Source organism: Pseudophryne corroboree, chromosome 8 (genome assembly GCF_028390025.1).
Source record: "Pseudophryne corroboree isolate aPseCor3 chromosome 8, aPseCor3.hap2, whole genome shotgun sequence".
In the NCBI taxonomy this organism is placed as follows: domain Eukaryota; kingdom Metazoa; phylum Chordata; class Amphibia; order Anura; family Myobatrachidae; genus Pseudophryne; species Pseudophryne corroboree.
Window position 1 is genome coordinate 34916981 of NC_086451.1, and position 19282 is coordinate 34936262.

General features: G+C 50.0%; 1 protein-coding gene across 1 annotated transcript; it reads left to right on the forward strand.

The window, feature by feature from the left end:
* The first annotated feature begins 1021 nt into the window (after window positions 1-1021).
* PHPT1 (phosphohistidine phosphatase 1) lies at window positions 1022-18646 on the forward strand. The gene is made up of 3 exons (XM_063936243.1): window positions 1022-1219; window positions 15969-16090; window positions 18256-18646. The coding sequence occupies exons 1-3, from the start codon at window positions 1072-1074 to the stop codon at window positions 18346-18348; spliced, it is 363 nt and encodes a 120-aa protein (XP_063792313.1). The 5' UTR covers window positions 1022-1071; the 3' UTR covers window positions 18349-18646.
* The last annotated feature ends 636 nt before the right edge of the window (window positions 18647-19282 follow it).

The window sequence follows — 19282 nt, forward strand, 5'->3', positions numbered from 1 at the left end:
ATCTGTGACTCATTTGACTAACTCCGCCCAGTGTTGTGACTCTGCCCAGCATTAGCAAATGAGTCACAAAGTCACAGATCTGGGCTATTATATAGGAGATATACCCTGCACACATTGCATACATACACATACATACATCACACACTGCATTACTATACATACACTGCATGACTACACACCATACATACACTGCACACCATACCTCCCATCCGTGGCACCCCCACACCACCTCAGGACCCCCTCACCCACCCGTGCCACCCCTGCAACCGTCCCTCCCCCACCCACGGCACTCGTCCTCCCCCATCCGCTGCTCCACCGCAAGCGCCACCCGCAGCACCCCTGCAACCGCGCCTCCCCCACACGGCACCTCCCGGACCCCCCCCCCCCGCGCACGCGCCACTCCCCCAACCACCGCACCTACTATTCATCGTCCCCTACGTGCGCTGCTCACGCCGTCACAAGGGGCTACAGCCCCTTAACCATCGCACCCCATACTTGCCTACCTGACCCTCTCCATGAGGGAGAAAATGCTCTGTTCCTGGACTTTCCTGGTAATGTATGATTGCCATCACCTGTGGTGAGCTAGGTAATTGATAAGAAAGGCGTTCACCACAGGTGATGGCAATCATACATTACCAGGAAAGTCCAGGAACAGAGCATTTTCTCCCTCATGGAGAGGGTCAGGTAGGCAAGTATGTTGCACCCCCTTTGTTCGTCCAATATTTAACCACTCACAATATTATGATTGGAGGTAATACTCCATATAATCTAAATATTGCACAGACGAAGGGCGTGCAAGGGTTAAGGGGGCGAGTGAAGAGCGCCCCTAGGGCGCGATGAGCTACCTAGTTCATAGATTCTGATATTCTCTGTATGACATCACGGTAAACACGGAATGCCCGGGAGTACTATGGCTGACATAGAGCCTCTATACGTAAAATGACGTGCGCCGTGCCAGACGTTATTTTCATTAGCGAGTAATTTTGCGATCTCATTGGCCAGTCGGCGGGAATGGGCGGGGTGATCGCGTATTGGTTGCCTGAGCTGTCAGTCAGTCAGCGACACGGCGGGATGGCGGAGAAGGGGCTGGAGCGGATCCCCGCGGTGGATATAGACCCGAGCGGCGTCTTCAAGTACGTGCTGATCCGGGTCCATATAAAGGAGGGCTCGGAGGAGTACAAGGACGTTGTGAGGGGATACGGCTGGGCTGAGTACCACGGTGAGGGGACAGCCGCCATGCTTACTGTAACTCATCCATTGTACCCGCCCCTTCATACACACAGTGTGACTGACTGAGGAGGTTACTTCATGTCCAGTGAGGGTACTCCCAGTGCTGGGGGCGGGGCAGTATATACAGTGAGGGTACTCCCAGTGCTGGGGGCGGGGCGGTATATACAGTGAGGATACTCCCAGTGCTGGGGGTGGGGCGGTATATACAGTGAGGATACTCCCAGTGCTGGGGGCGGGGCGGTATATACAGTGAGGGTACTCCCAGTGCTGGGGGCGGGGCGGTATATACAGTGAGGGTTCTCCCAGTGCTGGGGGCGGGGCGGTATATACAGTGAGGGTACTCCCAGTGCTGGGGGCGGGGCAGTATATACAGTGAGGGTTCTCCCAGTGCTGGGGGCAGTATATACAGTGTTGGTACTCCCAGTGCTGGGGGCAGTATATACAGTGAGGGTACTCCCAGTGCTGGGGGCGGCATATACAGTGCCGGTTCTTCCAGTGCTTGGGGTGGTATATACAGTGAGGGTACTCACAGTGCGAGGGGCAGTATATACAGTGAGTGTACTCCCAGTGCTGGAGGCAGCCAGTATATACAGTGAGTGTACTCCCAGTGCTGGGGCTGGTATATACAGTGTCGGTACTCCCAATGCTGGGGGAGGGCAGTATATACAGTGTCGGTACTCCTAGCGCTGTGGGCGGGCAGAATATACAGTGAGGGTACTCCCAGTGATGGGGGCGGGCAGTATATACAGTGAGGGTACTCCCACCGCTGGGGGTGGGCAGTATATACAGCGAGGGTACTCTCAGAGCTGAGGGCGGGCAGTATATACAATGAGGGTACTTCCAGTGATGGGGGCGGGCAGTATATACAGTGAGGGTACGCCTAGCACTGGGTGCGGGCAGTATATATAGTGAGGGTACTCCCAGTGATGGGGGCGGGCAGTATATACAGTGAGGGTACTCCCACCGCTGGGGGCGGGCAGTATATACAGTGAGGGTACTCTCAGAGCTGAGGGCGGGCAGTATATACAATGAGGGTACTTCCAGTGATGGGGGCAGGCAGTATATAGAGTGAGGGTACTCCCAGTGCTGGGTTAGGCAGTGGGGGGGAGTTTAGGGTTAGGCACTTGGGGTGGGGGGGGGGGTTGGCACTGGTGGGGGGTTAGGGTTAGGCACTTGGGGGGGGGGGGGTTAGAGTTAGGCACTAGGGGTATGGTTAGCCGCAGCTGCCACCTCCCGAGGGTTAAGGTAATTGACAGAGGAGGAGTAAAATACTTGCCCCTATCCGGTGTCAGGATCCTCATTGTCGGGATGCCGCAGTCGGTCATGTGACTGTCTGCATCCCGACAGACGGTATTTCATATCCAACTCCTCCTAGTACTGTGTATAATATCCAGCAAGGTTAATCCCAGCCAGGAGCATCAAATCCAGCAAGATTACTCTCAGGCCTGAGTATAATTTCTATCGAGGTTACTCCCGGGGCTGAGTGTGATATCCAGCGAGGTTACTCCCGGGGCTGAGCGTGATATCCAGCGAGGTTACTCCCAGGGCTGAGTGTGATATCCAGCGAGGTTACTCCCGGGGCTGAGTGTGATATCCAGCGAGGTTACTCCCGGGGCTGAGTAGGATATCCAGCGAGGTTACTCCCGGGGCTGAGTGTGATATCCAGCGAGGTTACTCCCGGGGCTGAGTGTGATATCCAGCGAGGTTACTCCCAGGGCTGAGTGTGATATCCAGCGAGGTTACTCCCGGGGCTGAGCGTGATATCCAGCGAGGTTACTCCCGGGGCTGAGTGTGATATCCAGCGAGGTTACTCCCAGGGATAAGTGTGATATCCAGCGAGGTTACTCCCAGGGCTGAGTGTGATATCCAGCGAGGTTACTCCCGGGGCTGAGTGTGATATCCAGCGAGGTTACTCCCGGGGCTGAGTGTGATATCCAGCGAGGTTACTCCCGGGGCTGAGTGTGATATCCAGCGAGGTTACTCCCAGGGATAAGTGTGATATCCAGCGAGGTTACTCCCAGGGCTGAGTGTGATATCCAGCGAGGTTACTCCCGGGGCTGAGTGTGATATCCAGCGAGGTTACTCCCGGGGCTGAGTGTGATATCCAGCGAGGTTACTCCCAGGGCTGAGTGTGATATCCAGCGAGGTTACTCCCGGGGCTGAGTGTGATATCCAGCGAGGTTACTCCCAGGGCTGAGTGTGATATCCAGCGAGGTTACTCCCGGGGCTGAGTGTGATATCCAGCGAGGTTACTCCCGGGGCCGAGTGTGATATCCAGCGAGGTTACTCCCGGGGCCGAGTGTGATATCCAGCGAGGTTACTCCCGGGGCTGAGCGTGATATCCAGCGAGGTTACTCCCGGGGCTGAGCGTGATATCCAGCGAGGTTACTCCCAGGGCTGAGTGTGATATCCAGCGAGGTTACTCCCGGGGCTGAGCGTGATATCCAGCGAGGTTACTCCCAGGGCTGAGTGTGATATCCAGCGAGGTTACTCCCAGGGCTGAGCGTGATATCCAGCGAGGTTACTCCCGGGGCTGAGCGTGATATCCAGCGAGGTTACTCCCGGGGCTGAGTGTGATATCCAGCGAGGTTACTCCCGGGGCTGAGTGTGATATCCAGCGAGGTTACTCCCGGGGCTGAGTGTGATATCCAGCGAGGTTACTCCCAGGGCTGAGTGTGATATCCAGCGAGGTTACTCCCAGGGCTGAGTGTGATATCCAGCGAGGTTACTCCCAGGGCTGAGTGTGATATCCAGCGAGGTTACTCCCAGGGCTGAGTGTGATATCCAGCGAGGTTACTCCCAGGGCTGAGTGTGATATCCAGCGAGGTTACTCCCAATGCTGAGTATGATATCCAGCGAGGTTACTCCCAGGGCTGAGTGTGGGTGTTATATCTAATTAGTGGTTCTGTAGGTGAATATGTTAATTGAGGTTACTGCATACTATTTTATTTAATGAGGGTACTCCTTAGTAGCAGACAATAACCTACCTGCCCATCCAGTCTATACTTCTTCTGGAGGTTATGGCTCTTTTTCTCTGACGTCCTAGTGGATGCTGGGAACTCCGTAAGGACCATGGGGAATAGCGGCTCCGCAGGAGACTGGGCACAAATAGAAAGCTTTAGTACTACCTGGTGTGCACTGGCTCCTCCCCCTATGACCCTCCTCCAAGCCTCAGTTAGATTTTTGTGCCCGAACGAGAAGGGTGCACACTAGGGGCTCTCCTGAGCTTCTTAGTGAAAGTTTTAGTTTAGGTTTTTTATTTTCAGTGAGACCTGCTGGCAACAGGCTCACTGCATCGAGGGACTAAGGGGAGAAGAAGCGAACTCACCTGCGTGCAGAGTGGATTGGGCTTCTTGGCTACTGGACACCATTAGCTCCAGAGGGACCGCTCACAGGCCCAGCCGTGGAGCTCGATCCCAGAGCCGCGCCGCCGGCCCCCTTACAGAGCCAGAAGCAAGAAGAGTCCGGCAAATCGGCGGCAGAAGACATCCTGTCTTCTACAAGGTAGCGCACAGCACTGCAGCTGTGCGCCATTGCTTCTCAGCACACTTCACACTCCGGTCACTGAGGGTGCAGGGCGCTAGGGGGGGGGGGGGGGGCGCCCTGAGCAGCAATAGAAACACCTTGGCTGGCTAAAAATACATCACATATAGCTCCTGGGCTATATGGATGAATTTTAACCCCTGCCAGATTTTCACAAAAAGCGGGAGAAAGGCCGCCGAGAAGGGGGCGGAGCCTATCTCCTCAGCACACAGGCGCCATTTTCCCTCACAGCTCCGCTGGAAGGACGTCTCCCTGACTCTCCCCTGCAGTCCTGCACTACAGAAACAGGGTAAAAAAGAGAGGGGGGCACTAATTGGCGGGTTATTAACAATACAGCAGCTATAAGGGAGAAACACTTATATAAGGTTATCCCTATTTCTCTAACGTCCTAGTGGATGCTGGGGACTCCGTCAGGACCATGGGGAATAGCGGGCTCCGCAGGAGACAGGGCACATCTAAAAAAGCTTTTAGGTCACATGGTGCGTACTGGCTCCTCCCCCTATGACCCTCCTCCAAGCCTCAGTTAGGTTTTTGTGCCCGTCCGAGAGGGTGCAATCTAGGTGGCTCTCTTAAAGAGCTGTTTAGAAAAGTTTTTTTTTTAGGTTTCAATCTCAGTGATTCCTGCTGGCAACAGGATCACTGCATCGAGGGACTTAGGGGAGAGATTTCCAACTCACCTGCGTGCAGGATGGATTGGAGTCTTAGGCTACTGGACACTTAGCTCCAGAGGGAGTCGGAACACAGGTCAGCCTGGGGTTCGTCCCGGAGCCGCGCCGCCGATCCCCCTTACAGACGCTGAAGAGACGGCAGAACGGAGGTCCGGAAAACAGGCGGCAGAAGACTCCACAGTCTTCATGAAGGTAGCGCACAGCACTGCAGCTGTGCGCCATTGTTGTCACACGGCTCACTGACTCAGTCACGGAGGGTGCAGGGCGCTGCTGGGGGCGCCCTGGGCAGCAATATAATTACCTTTAGTGGCAAAAGAAATACATCACATATACCCATTAAGGCTATATGTATGTATTTTGACCCAGGCCATTTTCTTAAAAACCGGGAGAAAAATCCCGCCGAAAAAGGGGCGGAGCTTATTCTCCTCAGCACTCAGCGCCATTTTCCTGCTCAGCTCCGCTGGTGAGGAAGGCTCCCAGGACTCTCCCCTGCACTGCACTACAGAAACAGGGTAACAAAGAGAAGGGGGGCATAAATTGGCGATATTTATATATTAAGAGCGCATATATAGTAAACAACACCTTCTAGGGTTGTTTTTATACATTTATAGCGCTTTTGGTGTGTGCTGGCAAACTCTCCCTCTGTCTCCCCAAAGGGCTAAGGGGTCCTGTCTTCGATTAGAGCATTCCCTGTGTGGCTGCTGTGTGTCGGTACGTGTGTGTCGACATGTATGAGGACGATGTTGGTGTGGAGGCAGAGCAATTGCCGATGATGGTAATGTCACCCCCTAGGGAGTCGACACCGGAATGGATGGCTTTAGTTATGGAATTACGTGATAATGTCAGCACACTGCAAAATTCAGTTGACGAAATAAGACGCCCGGCAAACCAGTTAGTACCGGTTCAGGCGTCTCAGACACCGTCAGGGGCTGTAAAACGTCCTTTACCTCAGTCAGTCGACACGGGTACCGACACAGATGAATCTAGTGTCGACGGTGAAGAAACAAACGTATTTTCCAATAGGGCCACACGTTATATGATCACGGCAATGAAGGAGGCGTTACAGATCTCTGATACTGCTGGTACCTCAAAAAGGGGTATTATGTGGGGGGTGAAAAAACTACCTGTATTTTTCCCAGAATCAGAGGAATTGAATGATGTGTGTGATGAAGCGTGGGTTACCCCCGATAGAAAATTGCTAATTTCAAAGAAGTTGTTGGCATTATACCCTTTCCCACCAGAGGTTAGGGCGCGCTGGGAAACACCCCCTAAGGTGGATAAGGCGCTCACACGTTTATCAAAGCAAGTGGCGTTGCCGTCTCCTGATACGGCCGCCCTCAAGGATCCAGCAGATAGGAGGCTGGAAACTACACTGAAGAGTATATACACACATACTGGTGTTATACTGCGACCGGCAATAGCCTCAGCCTGGATGTGCAGTGCTGGGGTAGTGTGGTTGGATTCTCTGACTGAAAATATTGAGACCCTGGATAGGGACAGTATTTTATTGACTCTAGAGCAATTAAAGGATGCTTTTCTTTATATGCGAGATGCTCAGAGGGATGTTTGTACTCTAGCATCAAGAGTAAGCGCGATGTCCATATCTGCCAGAAGAAGTTTATGGACGCGACAGTGGTCAGGTGATGCGGATTCCAAGAGGCATATGGAAGTATTGCCATATAAAGGAGAGGAATTGTTTGGGGTCGGTCTTTCGGACCTGGTGACCACGGCAACTGCCGGCAAATCCACCTTTTTACCTCAGACCCCTTCACAACAGAAAAAGACACCGTCTTTTCAGCCGCAGTCCTTTCGCTCCTATAAAAAGCGACCAAAAGGACAGTCTTATCTGCCGAGAGGCAGAGGAAAGGGTAAGAAAGGGCAGCACGCAGCCCCTGCCCTGGAACAGAAGCCCGCCCCGGCTTCTACAAAGCCATCAGCATGACGCTGGGGCTTTACAAGCGGACCCAGGAACGGTGGGGGGTCGACTCAAGATTTTCAGCAATCAATGGGCTCACTCACAAGTGGACCCGTGGGTCCTGCAGATAATATCTCAGGGTTACATGCTGGAGTTCGAAAGGTTTCCCCCTCGCCGGTTCCTAAAGTCGGCTTTACCAACGTCTCCCTCAGAAAGGACGTCGGTTTTGGAAGCCATTCACAAGCTGTATTCTCAGCAGGTGATAGTCAAGGTACCCCTCCTACAACAGGGAAAGGGGTATTATTCCACTCTATTTGTGGTACCGAAACCGGACGGTTCGGTAAGGCCTATTCTAAATCTGAAATCCTTGAACCTGTACATACAGAAATTCAAGTTCAAGATGGAGTCACTCAGGGCAGTGATAGCGAATCTGGAAGAAGGAGACTTCATGGTGTCCTTGGACATAAAAGATGCTTATCTACATGTCCCGATTTACCCCTCACACCAAGGGTATCTCAGGTTCGTGATACAAGACTGTCATTATCAGTTTCAAACGCTGCCGTTTGGTTTGTCCACGGCCCCTCGGGTCTTTACCAAGGTAATGACCGAAATGATGGTTCTTCTACGAAGAAAAGGCGTATTAATTATCCCTTACTTGGACGATCTCCTGATAAGGGCAAAGTCCAGAGAACAGCTGGAAGTCGGTGTGACGCTAACACAAGTAGTGCTTCAGCAACACGGGTGGATTCTAAATCTTCCAAAATCTCAATTGACCCCGACAACGCATCTGCTGTTCCTGGGTATGATTCTGGACACGGTTCAGAAAAAGGTATTTCTCCCGGAAGAGAAAGCAAGGGAGTTATCCGAACTTGTCAGGAACCTCCTAAAACCAGGAACGGTGTCAGTACATCAATGCACAAGAGTCCTGGGAAAGATGGTGGCTTCGTACGAAGCGATTCCATTCGGCAGATTCCATGCACGGACATTTCAGTGGGATCTGCTGGACAAATGGTCCGGATCGCATCTGCACATGCATCAGCGGATAACACTGTCACCGAGAACAAGGTTGTCTCTCCTGTGGTGGCTGCAGACTGCCCATCTGTTAGTGGGCCGCAGATTCGGCATACAGGACTGGGTCCTGGTGACTACGGATGCCAGCCTACGAGGTTGGGGAGCAGTCACAAAGGGAAGAAACTTCCAGGGCGTGTGGTCAAACCTGGAGACGTCTCTTCACATAAATATACTGGAGCTAAGAGCGATCTACAATGCTCTAAGTCTGGCAAAACCGCTGCTTCAGGGTCAGCCGGTGTTGATCCAGTCCGACAACATCACGGCAGTCGCCCACGTAAACCGACAAGGCGGCACGAGAAGCAGGAGTGCAATGGCAGAAGCTGCAAGGATTCTGCGCTGGGCGGAGAATCATGTCATAGCACTGTCAGCAGTGTTCATCCCGGGAGTGGACAACTGGGAAGCAGATTTCCTCAGCAGACACGACCTTCACCCGGGAGAGTGGGGACTTCATCCAGAAGTTTTCCACATGATTGTGAACCGTTGGGAAAAACCAAAGGTAGACATGATGGCGTCTCGCCTCAACAAAAAATTGGACAGGTATTGCGCCAGGTCAAGAGACCCTCAGGCAATAGCTGTGGACGCTCTGGTAACACCGTGGGTGTACCAGTCAGTGTATGTGTTCCCTCCTCTGCCTCTCATACCAAAGGTACTGAGAATTATACGGAAAAGAGGAGTAAGAACGATACTGGTGGCTCCGGACTGGCCAAGGAGAACTTGGTATCCGGAACTTCAAGAGATGCTCACGGAGGATCCGTGGCCTCTACCTCTAAGAAGGGATCTGCTTCAGCAGGGACCTTGTATGTTCCAAGACTTACCGCGTCTGCGTTTGACGGCATGGCGGTTGAACGCCGGATTCTAAAAGAAAAGGGCATTCCAGAGGAAGTTATTCCTACCTTGATTAAGGCTAGAAAGGAAGTGACTGTACAACATTATCACCGCATTTGGCGAAAATATGTTGCGTGGTGTGAGGCCAAGAAGGCTCCAACGGAAGAATTTCAATTGGGTCGATTCTTACATTTCCTGCAAGCAGGATTGTCTATGGGCCTAAAATTGGGGTCCATTAAAGTTCAAATTTCGGCCTTATCAATTTTCTTCCAGAAGGAATTGGCGTCAGTGCCTGAAGTACAAACTTTTGTCAAAGGTGTACTACATATACAACCCCCAATAGTGCCTCCAGTGGCACCGTGGGATTTGAACGTGGTTCTAAATTTTCTCAAATCTCATTGGTTTGAGCCGTTAAAATCGGTAGAATTAAAATACCTTACATGGAAGGTAACCATGCTGTTGGCCCTGGCTTCTGCCAGGAGAGTTTCAGAGTTGGCAGCTTTGTCATACAAGAGCCCATATCTGATATTCCATTCGGACAGGGCAGAATTGAGGACACGTCCTCAATTTCTCCCTAAGGTGGTTTCGGCATTTCACTTAAACCAGCCTATTGTGGTGCCTGCGGCTACTAGCGACTTGGAGGACTCCAAGTTACTGGACGTTGTCAGAGCATTAAAAATATATATTTCAAGGACAGCTGGAGTCAGAAAAACTGACTCGTTGTTTACATTGTATGCACCCAACAAGATGGGTGCTCCTGCGTCTAAACAGACGATTGCACGTTGGATCTGTAGCACAATCCAACTTGCACATTCTGTGGCAGGCGTGCCACAGCCTAAATCTGTAAAGGCCCACTCCACAAGGAAGGTGGGCTCATCTTGGGCGGCTGCCCGAGGGGTCTCGGCATTACAACTTTGCCGAGCAGCTACGTGGTCAGGGGAGAACACGTTTGTAAAATTTTACAAATTTGATACTCTGGCTGCAGAGGACCTGGAGTTTTCTCATTCGGTGCTGCAGAGTCATCCGCACTCTCCCGCCCGTTTGGGAGCTTTGGTATAATCCCCATGGTCCTGACGGAGTCCCCAGCATCCACTAGGACGTTAGAGAAAATAAGAATTTACTTACCGATAATTCTATTTCTCATAGTCCGTAGTGGATGCTGGGCGCCCATCCCAAGTGCGGATTGTCTGCAATGCTTGTACATAGTTATTGTTACAAAATCGGGTTATTACTGTTGTTGTGAGCCATCTTTTCAGAGGCTACTTCGTTTTGTTATCATACTGTTAACTGGGTTCAGATCACAAGTTGTACGGTGTGATTGGTGTGGCTGGTATGAGTCTTACCCGGGATTCAAGATCCTTCCTTATTGTGTACGCTCGTCCGGGCACAGTACCTAACTGAGGCTTGGAGGAGGGTCATAGGGGGAGGAGCCAGTACGCACCATGTGACCTAAAAGCTTTTTTAGATGTGCCCTGTCTCCTGCGGAGCCCGCTATTCCCCATGGTCCTGACGGAGTCCCCAGCATCCACTACGGACTATGAGAAATAGAATTATCGGTAAGTAAATTCTTATTATCTATATATAGCGCTCTGGTGTGTGCTGGCATACTCTCCCTCTGTCTCCCCAAAGGGCTAGTGGGGTCCTGTCCTCTATCAGAGCATTCCCTGTGCGTGTGCTGTGTGTCGGTACGTTTGTGTCGACATGTATGAGGAGGAAAATGATGTGGAGGCGGGGCAATTGCCTATAATAGAGATGTCACCCCCTAAGGAGTCGACACCTGAGTGGATGGCTTTATGGAAGGATTTACGTGACAGTGTCAGCTCCTTACAAAAGACAGTTGATGACATGAGACAGCCGACTAATCAGCTAGTCCCTGTCCAGGCGTCTCAGAAACCATCAGGGGCTCTAAAAAGGCCGTTACCTCAGGTGGTGGATACTGATGTCGACACGGATACTGACTCCAGTGTCGACGGTGAGGAGACAAACGTGACTTCCAGTAGGGCCACACGTTACATGATCACGGCAATGAGAGAGGTGTTAAACATTTCTGATACTGCAAGTACCACTAAAAAGGGTATTATGTGGGGTGTGAAAAAACTACCTGTAGTTTTTCCTGAATCAGACGAATTAAATGAGGTGTGTGATGAAGCGTGGGTTTCCCCCGATAAAAAAGTTATTGGCATTATACCCTTTCCCGCCAGAGGTTAGGGCGCGTTGGGAAACACCCCCTAGAGTGGATAAAGTGCTCACACGCTTATCAAAACAAGTGGCGTTACCGTCTCCTGATACGGCCGCCCTCAAGGAACCAGGTGACAGAAAACTGGAGAATATCCTTAAAAGTATTTACACACATACTGGTGTTATACTGCGACCGGCAATCGCCTCAGCCTGGATGTGCAGTGCTGGAGTGGCTTGGTTGGATTCCCTGACTGAAAATATTGATACCCTGGACAGGGACAATATATTGTTGACTATAGAGCATTTAAAAGATGCATTTCTATATATACGAGATGCACAGAGGGATATTTCCACTCTGGCTTCAAGAGTGAGTGCGCTGTCCATTTCTGCCAGAAGAGGATTATGGACGCGACAGTGGTCAGGTGATGCGGACTCTAAACGGCATATGGAAATATTGCCTTATAAAGGGGAGGAGTTATTTGGGGTCGGTCTATCGGACCTGGTGGCCACGGCAACTGCTGGGAAATCCACATTTTTACCCCAGGTAGCCTCTCAACATAAAAAGACGCCGTCTTATCCGGCTCAGTCCTTTCGTCCCCATAAGGGCAAGCGGGCAAAAGGTTCCTCTTTTCTGCCCCGGGGCAGAGGAAGGGGAAAAAGACTGCAACAGACAGCCACTTCCCAGGAACAAAAGCCCTCCCCCGCTTCTGCCAAGTCCTCAGCATGACGCTGGGGCCTTACAAGCGGACTCAGGCACTGTGGGGGCCCGTCTCAAGAATTTCAGCGCGCAGTGGGCTCACTCGCAAGTGGACCCCTGGATCCTGCAAGTAGTATCTCAGGGGTACAAATTGGAGTTCGAGACGTCTCCCCCTCGCCGGTTCCTGAAGTCTGCTTTACCAACGTCTCCCTCCGACCGGGAGGCAGTATTGGAGGCAGTTCACAAGCTGTATTCCCAGCAGGTGATAATCAAGGTACCCCTCCTGCAACAAGGGAAGGGGTATTATTCCACGCTGTTTGTGGTACCGAAGCCGGACGGCTCGGTGAGACCAATTTTAAATCTGAAGTCTTTGAACACTTACATACAGAGGTTCAAATTCAAGATGGAGTCACTCAGGGCAGTGATCGCGAACCTGGAAGAGGGGGACTATATGGTGTCTCTGGACATCAAAGATGCCTACCTCCATGTCCCCATTTACCCTTCTCATCAAGGGTACCTCAGGTTTGTGGTACAAAACTGTCACTATCAGTTTCAGACGCTGCCGTTTGGATTATCCACGGCACCTCGGGTCTTTACCAAGGTAATGGCCGAAATGATGATTCTTCTTCGAAGAAAAGGCGTTTTAATTATCCCTTACTTGGACGATCTCCTGATAAGAGCAAGATCCAGAGAACAGTTAGTAGTCGGAGTAGCCCTATCTCAAGTAGTGCTACGGCAGCACGGCTGGATTCTAAATATCCCAAAATCGCAGCTGCTTCCGACAACACGTCTTCTGTTCCTAGGGATGATTCTGGACACAGTCCAGAAAAAGGTGTTCCTTCCGGAGGAGAAAGCCAGGGAGTTATCCGAACTAGTCAGAAACCTCCTGAAACCAGGGCAAGTCTCAGTGCATCAATGCACAAGAGTCTTGGGAAAGATGGTAGCTTCCTACGAAGCGATTCCATTCGGCAGATTCCACGCAAGAACGTTCCAGTGGGATCTGCTGGACAAATGGTCTGGATCGCATCTTCAGATGCATCAACGGATAACCCTGTCCCCAAGGACAAGGGTGTCTCTTCTGTGGTGGTTGCAGAGTGCTCATCTTCTAGAGGGCCGCAGATTCGGCATTCAGGACTGGGTCCTGGTGACCACGGATGCCAGCCTGAGAGGCTGGGGAGCAGTCACACAAGGAAGAAATTTCCAGGGCTTGTGGTCAAGCCTGGAGACATCACTTCACATAAATATCCTGGAGCTAAGGGCCATCTACAATGCTCTAAGCCTAGCACGACCTCTGCTTCAAGGTCAGCCGGTGCTGATTCAGTCAGACAACATCACGGCAGTCGCCCACGTAAACAGACAGGCGGCACAAGAAGCAGGAGGGCAATGGCAGAAGTTGCAAGGATTCTTCGCTGGGCGGAAAATCATGTGATAGCACTGTCAGCAGTGTTCATTCCGGGAGTGGACAACTGGGAAGCAGACTTCCTCAGCAGGCACGACCTCCACCCGGGAGAGTGGGGACTTCACCCAGAAGTCTTCCACAGGATTGTGAACCGTTGGGAAAAACCAAAGGTGGACATGATGGCGTCCCGCCTCAACAAAAAACTAGACAGGTATTGCGCCAGGTCACGGGACCCTCAGGCAATAGCTGTGGACGCGCTGGTAACACCGTGGGTGTACCAGTCAGTGTATGTGTTCCCTCCTCTGCCTCTCATACCCAAGGTACTGAGAATCATAAGAAGGAGAGGAGTAAGGACTATACTCGTGGCTCCGGATTGGCCAAGAAGGACTTGGTACCCGGAACTTTAAGAGATGCTCACGGAGGACCCGTGGCCTCTACCTCTACGAAGGGACCTGCTCCAGCAGGGACCCTGTCTGTTCCAAGACTTACCGCGGCTGCGTTTGACGGCATGGCGGTTGAACGCCGGATCCTGAAGGAAAGGCATTCCGGATGAAGTCATTCCTACCCTGATCAAAGCCAGGAAGGATGTAACCGTGCAGCATTATCACCGTATTTGGCGTAAATATGTTGCGTGGTGCGAGGCCAGGAAGGCCCCTACAGAGGAATTTCAACTGGGTCGTTTCCTGCATTTCCTGCAAACAGGACTGTCTATGGGCCTAAAATTAGGGTCCATTAAGGTTCAAATTTCGGCCCTGTCGATCTTCTTCCAAAAAGAACTGGCTTCAGTTCCTGAAGTTCAGACGTTTGTCAAAGGGGTGCTGCATATACAGCCTCCTTTTGTGCCTCCAGTGGCACCTTGGGATCTCAATGTGGTTTTGGGGTTCCTAAAATCACATTGGTTTGAACCACTCACCACTGTGGACTTAAAATATCTCACATGGAAAGTGGTAATGCTATTGGCCCTGGCTTCAGCCAGGCGCGTGTCAGAATTTGCGGCTTTATCCTATAAAAGCCCTTACCTAATTTTTCATACGGATAGGGCAGAATTGAGGACTCGTCCTCAGTTTCTCCCTAAGGTGGTTTCAGCGTTTCACCTGAATCAGCCTATTGTGGTACCTGCGGCTACTAGGGACTTGGAGGACTCCAAGTTGCTGGACGTAGTCAGGGCCCTGAAAATATACGTTTCCAGGACGGCTGGAGTCAGAAAATCTGACTCGCTGTTTATCCTGTATGCACCCAACAAGCTGGGTGCTCCTGCTTCTAAGCAGACTATTGCTCGTTGGATTTGTAGTACAATTCAGCTTGCACATTCTGTGGCAGGCCTGCCACAGCCAAAATCTGTAAAAGCCCATTCCACAAGGAAGGTGGGCTCATCTTGGGCGGCTGCCCGAGGGGTCTCGGCTTTACAACTTTGCCGAGCAGCTACTTGGTCAGGGGCAAACACGTTTGCTAAATTCTACAAATTTGATACCCTGGCTGAGGAGGACCTGGAGTTCTCTCATTCGGTGCTGCAGAGTCATCCGCACTCTCCCGCCCGTTTGGGAGCTTTGGTATAATCCCCATGGTCCTTATGGAGTTCCCAGCATCCACTAGGACGTCAGAGAAAATAAGAATTTACTTACCGATAATTCTATTTCTCATAGTCCGTAGTGGATGCTGGGCGCCCATCCCAAGTGCGGATTGTCTGCAATACTTGTACATAGTTATTGTTCACTAAATCGGGTTATTGTTGTAGTGAGCCATCTTTTCTAGAGGCTCCTCTGTTTTATCATACTGTAAACTGGGTTCAGATCACAAGTTATACGGTGTGATTGGTGTGGCTGGTATGAGTCTTACCCGGGATTCAAAATCCTTCCTTATTGTGTACGCTCGTCCGGGCACAGTATCCTAACTGAGGCTTGGAGGAGGGTCATAGGGGGAGGAGCCAGTGCACACCAGGTAGTACTAAAGCTTTCTATTTGTGCCCAGTCTCCTGCGGAGCCGCTATTCCCCATGGTCCTTACGGAGTTCCCAGCATCCACTACGGACTATGAGAAATAGAATTATCGATAAGTAAATTCTTATTATAAATGTCTGAGCGTAAAATATTGTGTCTATAAGTGTTTTGTAACTTTTGTTATTAAATAATGACTTCCTGCAGCCAAACTGAACCTGGTCCAATATAGAGCTCTCTGATTGGATGCAGCTGTAAGTGCGCACTGTTTAACAACAGAGAGGGACGTATGTAGCTGTCTTTTCATTCCTTGCCACAAAACTATCGCTGGAATATGTTACTTTATGGGCTACTATAATGAGTGCTGAATCTGCCTCCTCATTCCCGTTTGCATAGAATAAGAGAACACATACATTATGGAGGGACTGCTGGCAGTGGGGAAGGCAGATTTAAATAGATCCTAGCTAGAAAAAAAAAAGATTATGCTTGATTTCTGTGTTCCATTGCAGCCGACATCTATGACAAAGTGGCTGCAGAGATTGAGAAGGACGGGGTTTATGACTGCGAATGCCTGGGGGGAGGCCGCATCAGCCACTCCAACAAGAAAATCCACATTTACGGCTACTCTCTGGTAATACCTTCCTGCCGTGTTTATAGGCATGGGGTTACAGGTTTTCAGAATGTCCCCTCTCCACCACTCCTAGCACTGTACAGGCTATTGCAGCAGTTCCCTTCTGTAGGCGCTACTTATACACTTTATTGCATGTCTGACCCTAACGATGGATTCTGGGACCCCATTGGAGGGCCTGTGCCATGGGTTGCACACTTCTGGTGCAGGTGACACCCCCATTTTAAGTTCTGATAATCAGATGCTGGATATTTGATGTCATTTATTGAGGCTGTGTAGCAGTGGGCCTGGTACCACACATCTGTGATGTTTCCCAATCTTCTCGTGCAGGTACCAGGCTGTGATGTCAATGGCAGTGCCCCCTGACATGTGGCCAGAATTTGGGGGCAGCGACAGGCAGCACTGCAGAAACTGGGGGCACATTGGCCCGTTTTGTGGCATGCTGAAGCCAGTGCCTGCATCCTTGAATGCAGCTTTACTGTCTCTGGCAGCGTGATTTCACCAGCCGCCCTGAGTTACCTAAGGCTTATTTGGATGACCCACGTTACGCAAATGATCTGATGCTGAGTCTTAAGACGCAGCAGTTTATCACAGAAACCCGCAGGAGGTGTCTATTTACACAAGATATCTATAACACAGGTCCTCTATTGAGGTCACTTGTTCCATGTCTGTGTTAATTAACATTACTCCTGGGGTTAAATCCGTGGTAACACCCTGAAGCCCCCATACATCAGCAATCTCAAAAAAATAATTTGCAGTTTCTGAGATTTCCCCAGATTTAAAGATTCCACCAATCCGCGCCCATACATTACAGATATGTTTCAGTGATTTGCAGACCTATTTTAGCAAATACAGATCTGCCAATCTTGAGAGACTAATCAGTTTACTAGAAACGGTCTGCAGATCTGCCTATTGTTACCATACACTAGCACTCTACAGCCCCAATTCATCTGTGAAATCCAACATGTTGGGTAACCTGATTTAACAACCCCAATCGATTTTTTTGGTCTGAATCCGCGATCTGTGAACCCCGTACAGTGCAGATTTATGTACAATCTGCAAATGGCCCAATCGATTGCTGATGTTTGGGGGCCTTTACTCGTGTGCCATACGTCAGTATTTTGATCACACCAACATTATAGATTCTAGTGATCCTTGTACATACTCTATATATAAAGGTATGTAAATGGTTACTATTGTAATTACTATCCTGTCACATCAGTCTCTTCTGTGGACTGCTGACTGTGTGAACAATAACTCACTGCAGGGGTCTAATGAATATGATTCAGTATTTGATTCTTCCTGTGCAGAGAGATATTGACAATGGTGATATCACATGTGGCTTAGCATTCCCGTGATCACGTCTTGTCAGAGCATGCGTGCCCTAAAGTGCAACTCGCATTAAACAATGAATATTCTTCCTTTCTCTTAGTGTCTGAAGTTATTCTTATAGAGTGTACTGTGCCCCATCATCATCATCATTATTATTTATAAGGCACCATCCCAACCTATCTACCTTGTAAATTGGCGGGGGGGGGGGAGGGCATAATTTTCCAGGGTTCTCCTCTGCCCACCTTTCCACAACTCTGTGGTGGTGTGTTTTGTGCTGTTATATAAAACTTTTGTGTGCCAAGGGCAGTCTCAGCACTGAGACACAGACCAGAGTGTGCTAGAAGCACCAGAGCAGAGAGCAACACCCAAGGCAGGAAAGAGTTGTGACAGGTGCAGGGTGCTAGGATGAACACTAGGATGGGTCACGGTTAGTGCAAAGATTACAGGGCAGGGAGAAGACTTGTATTTAATTGGAGATACACTTTTAGTTTGAAATATTTATTAACCCGCAGTCTCTTTTGCTTACAGTAAGCTACTTTGTTACTGTTGGTTGAATATCATGACAGATGGGGGTGGACTTTTACAGAAATATGACAGCATTCAGTGAGCAACGCATAAATGGTTTACTTAGTAAATAGTTTTATTTTCTGTCTCTGTTCCTCTTTGAGGTTTTTCCCCAAAATAACACACCAATATACATAAACAGATGGGTAGGGGATACAGACTGTGGATAAATGGTATATGGTTTATAAATGTTAATACATCCTTGTTCCCAGGACTGTTGAAGAGAGCTTAATAGTCTTGTGCTGAAAACTTTTATTTTGTACCTTTTGTAGGGTTTCGGTCGGGCCAGACACGCTGTGTCTATGGAGCTAATAAAAGCTAAATATCCTGACTGTGAAGTGACTTGGTCGGACGAAGGATACTAGATACGTCGCTGAACTGTCTGTTAGGCAACCAGTGCCATAGCCTATGCTGAGACACCTGAGCTAGGCGTCTGTCTTCTGACCACAAGGGGGCAGTGTTCTGAGCTGAGAGGAGATTTCAGCAGTCCGTGGGAAGGTTGGAAAATAATTGTATTATAGCGCACGGATCGCCGACACACGCCGACAGCTATGTTTTTGTTTTAATATATACATATGCAGACTAGCAGTTAAGCAGGGACACCACAATGGCTGCCTTTACCGTCTGCGTGTAACAGGTGCACATTAAACCTTTACTCCACCATCGGATGTAGCGCTTGTCTTTCTCCCAATGGAAGCTATTTGCTCCCTGCACAGAATTCCTGCTGCCGACATTTGTAAGAGATAATTTGCCGATGCTGGAAATGTAAAATAAACTATCGCTATTACGTTCTCCATAAACTAAGTACCTGAAGTCATTATAATCAGTGGTGGCGGGGTAAGCAAAATTATATAAACTATTTGTGCTGCTGAATTCATGTAAAAGCCTCCGGGTTAATGTTCCTCACCCTCTTCTGAGGATGTAACATACATTTCTATATAAAATTTCTGCATCGTTGGTGGTTCTGGTCACACAGGTATAGCTCTCACTTGATGGGGCAGTGGGCGCTGCATAGCGATGTCTTGTCTGCAGATGATCGCTCACATTTATCTTTTATAAATGCTCTGTAAGCACAGATAACCTTGCTGACAGCTCTGTATGCATATGTGATGGCATCTGCCAGCCTGGTCGGAGGTCTCAATCTACCCCATTGAGCCCGAATCCGGAGGTAAAGGTTTGCTCTGTTCACATGAAAGGATGCCAGCGCTCAACATATGTCTGATTGAACCCACACAAAATGTATGTTTTAAATGAATATATAGGAATGAAAAAGACACAACAACAAAAATAAAAAAAATA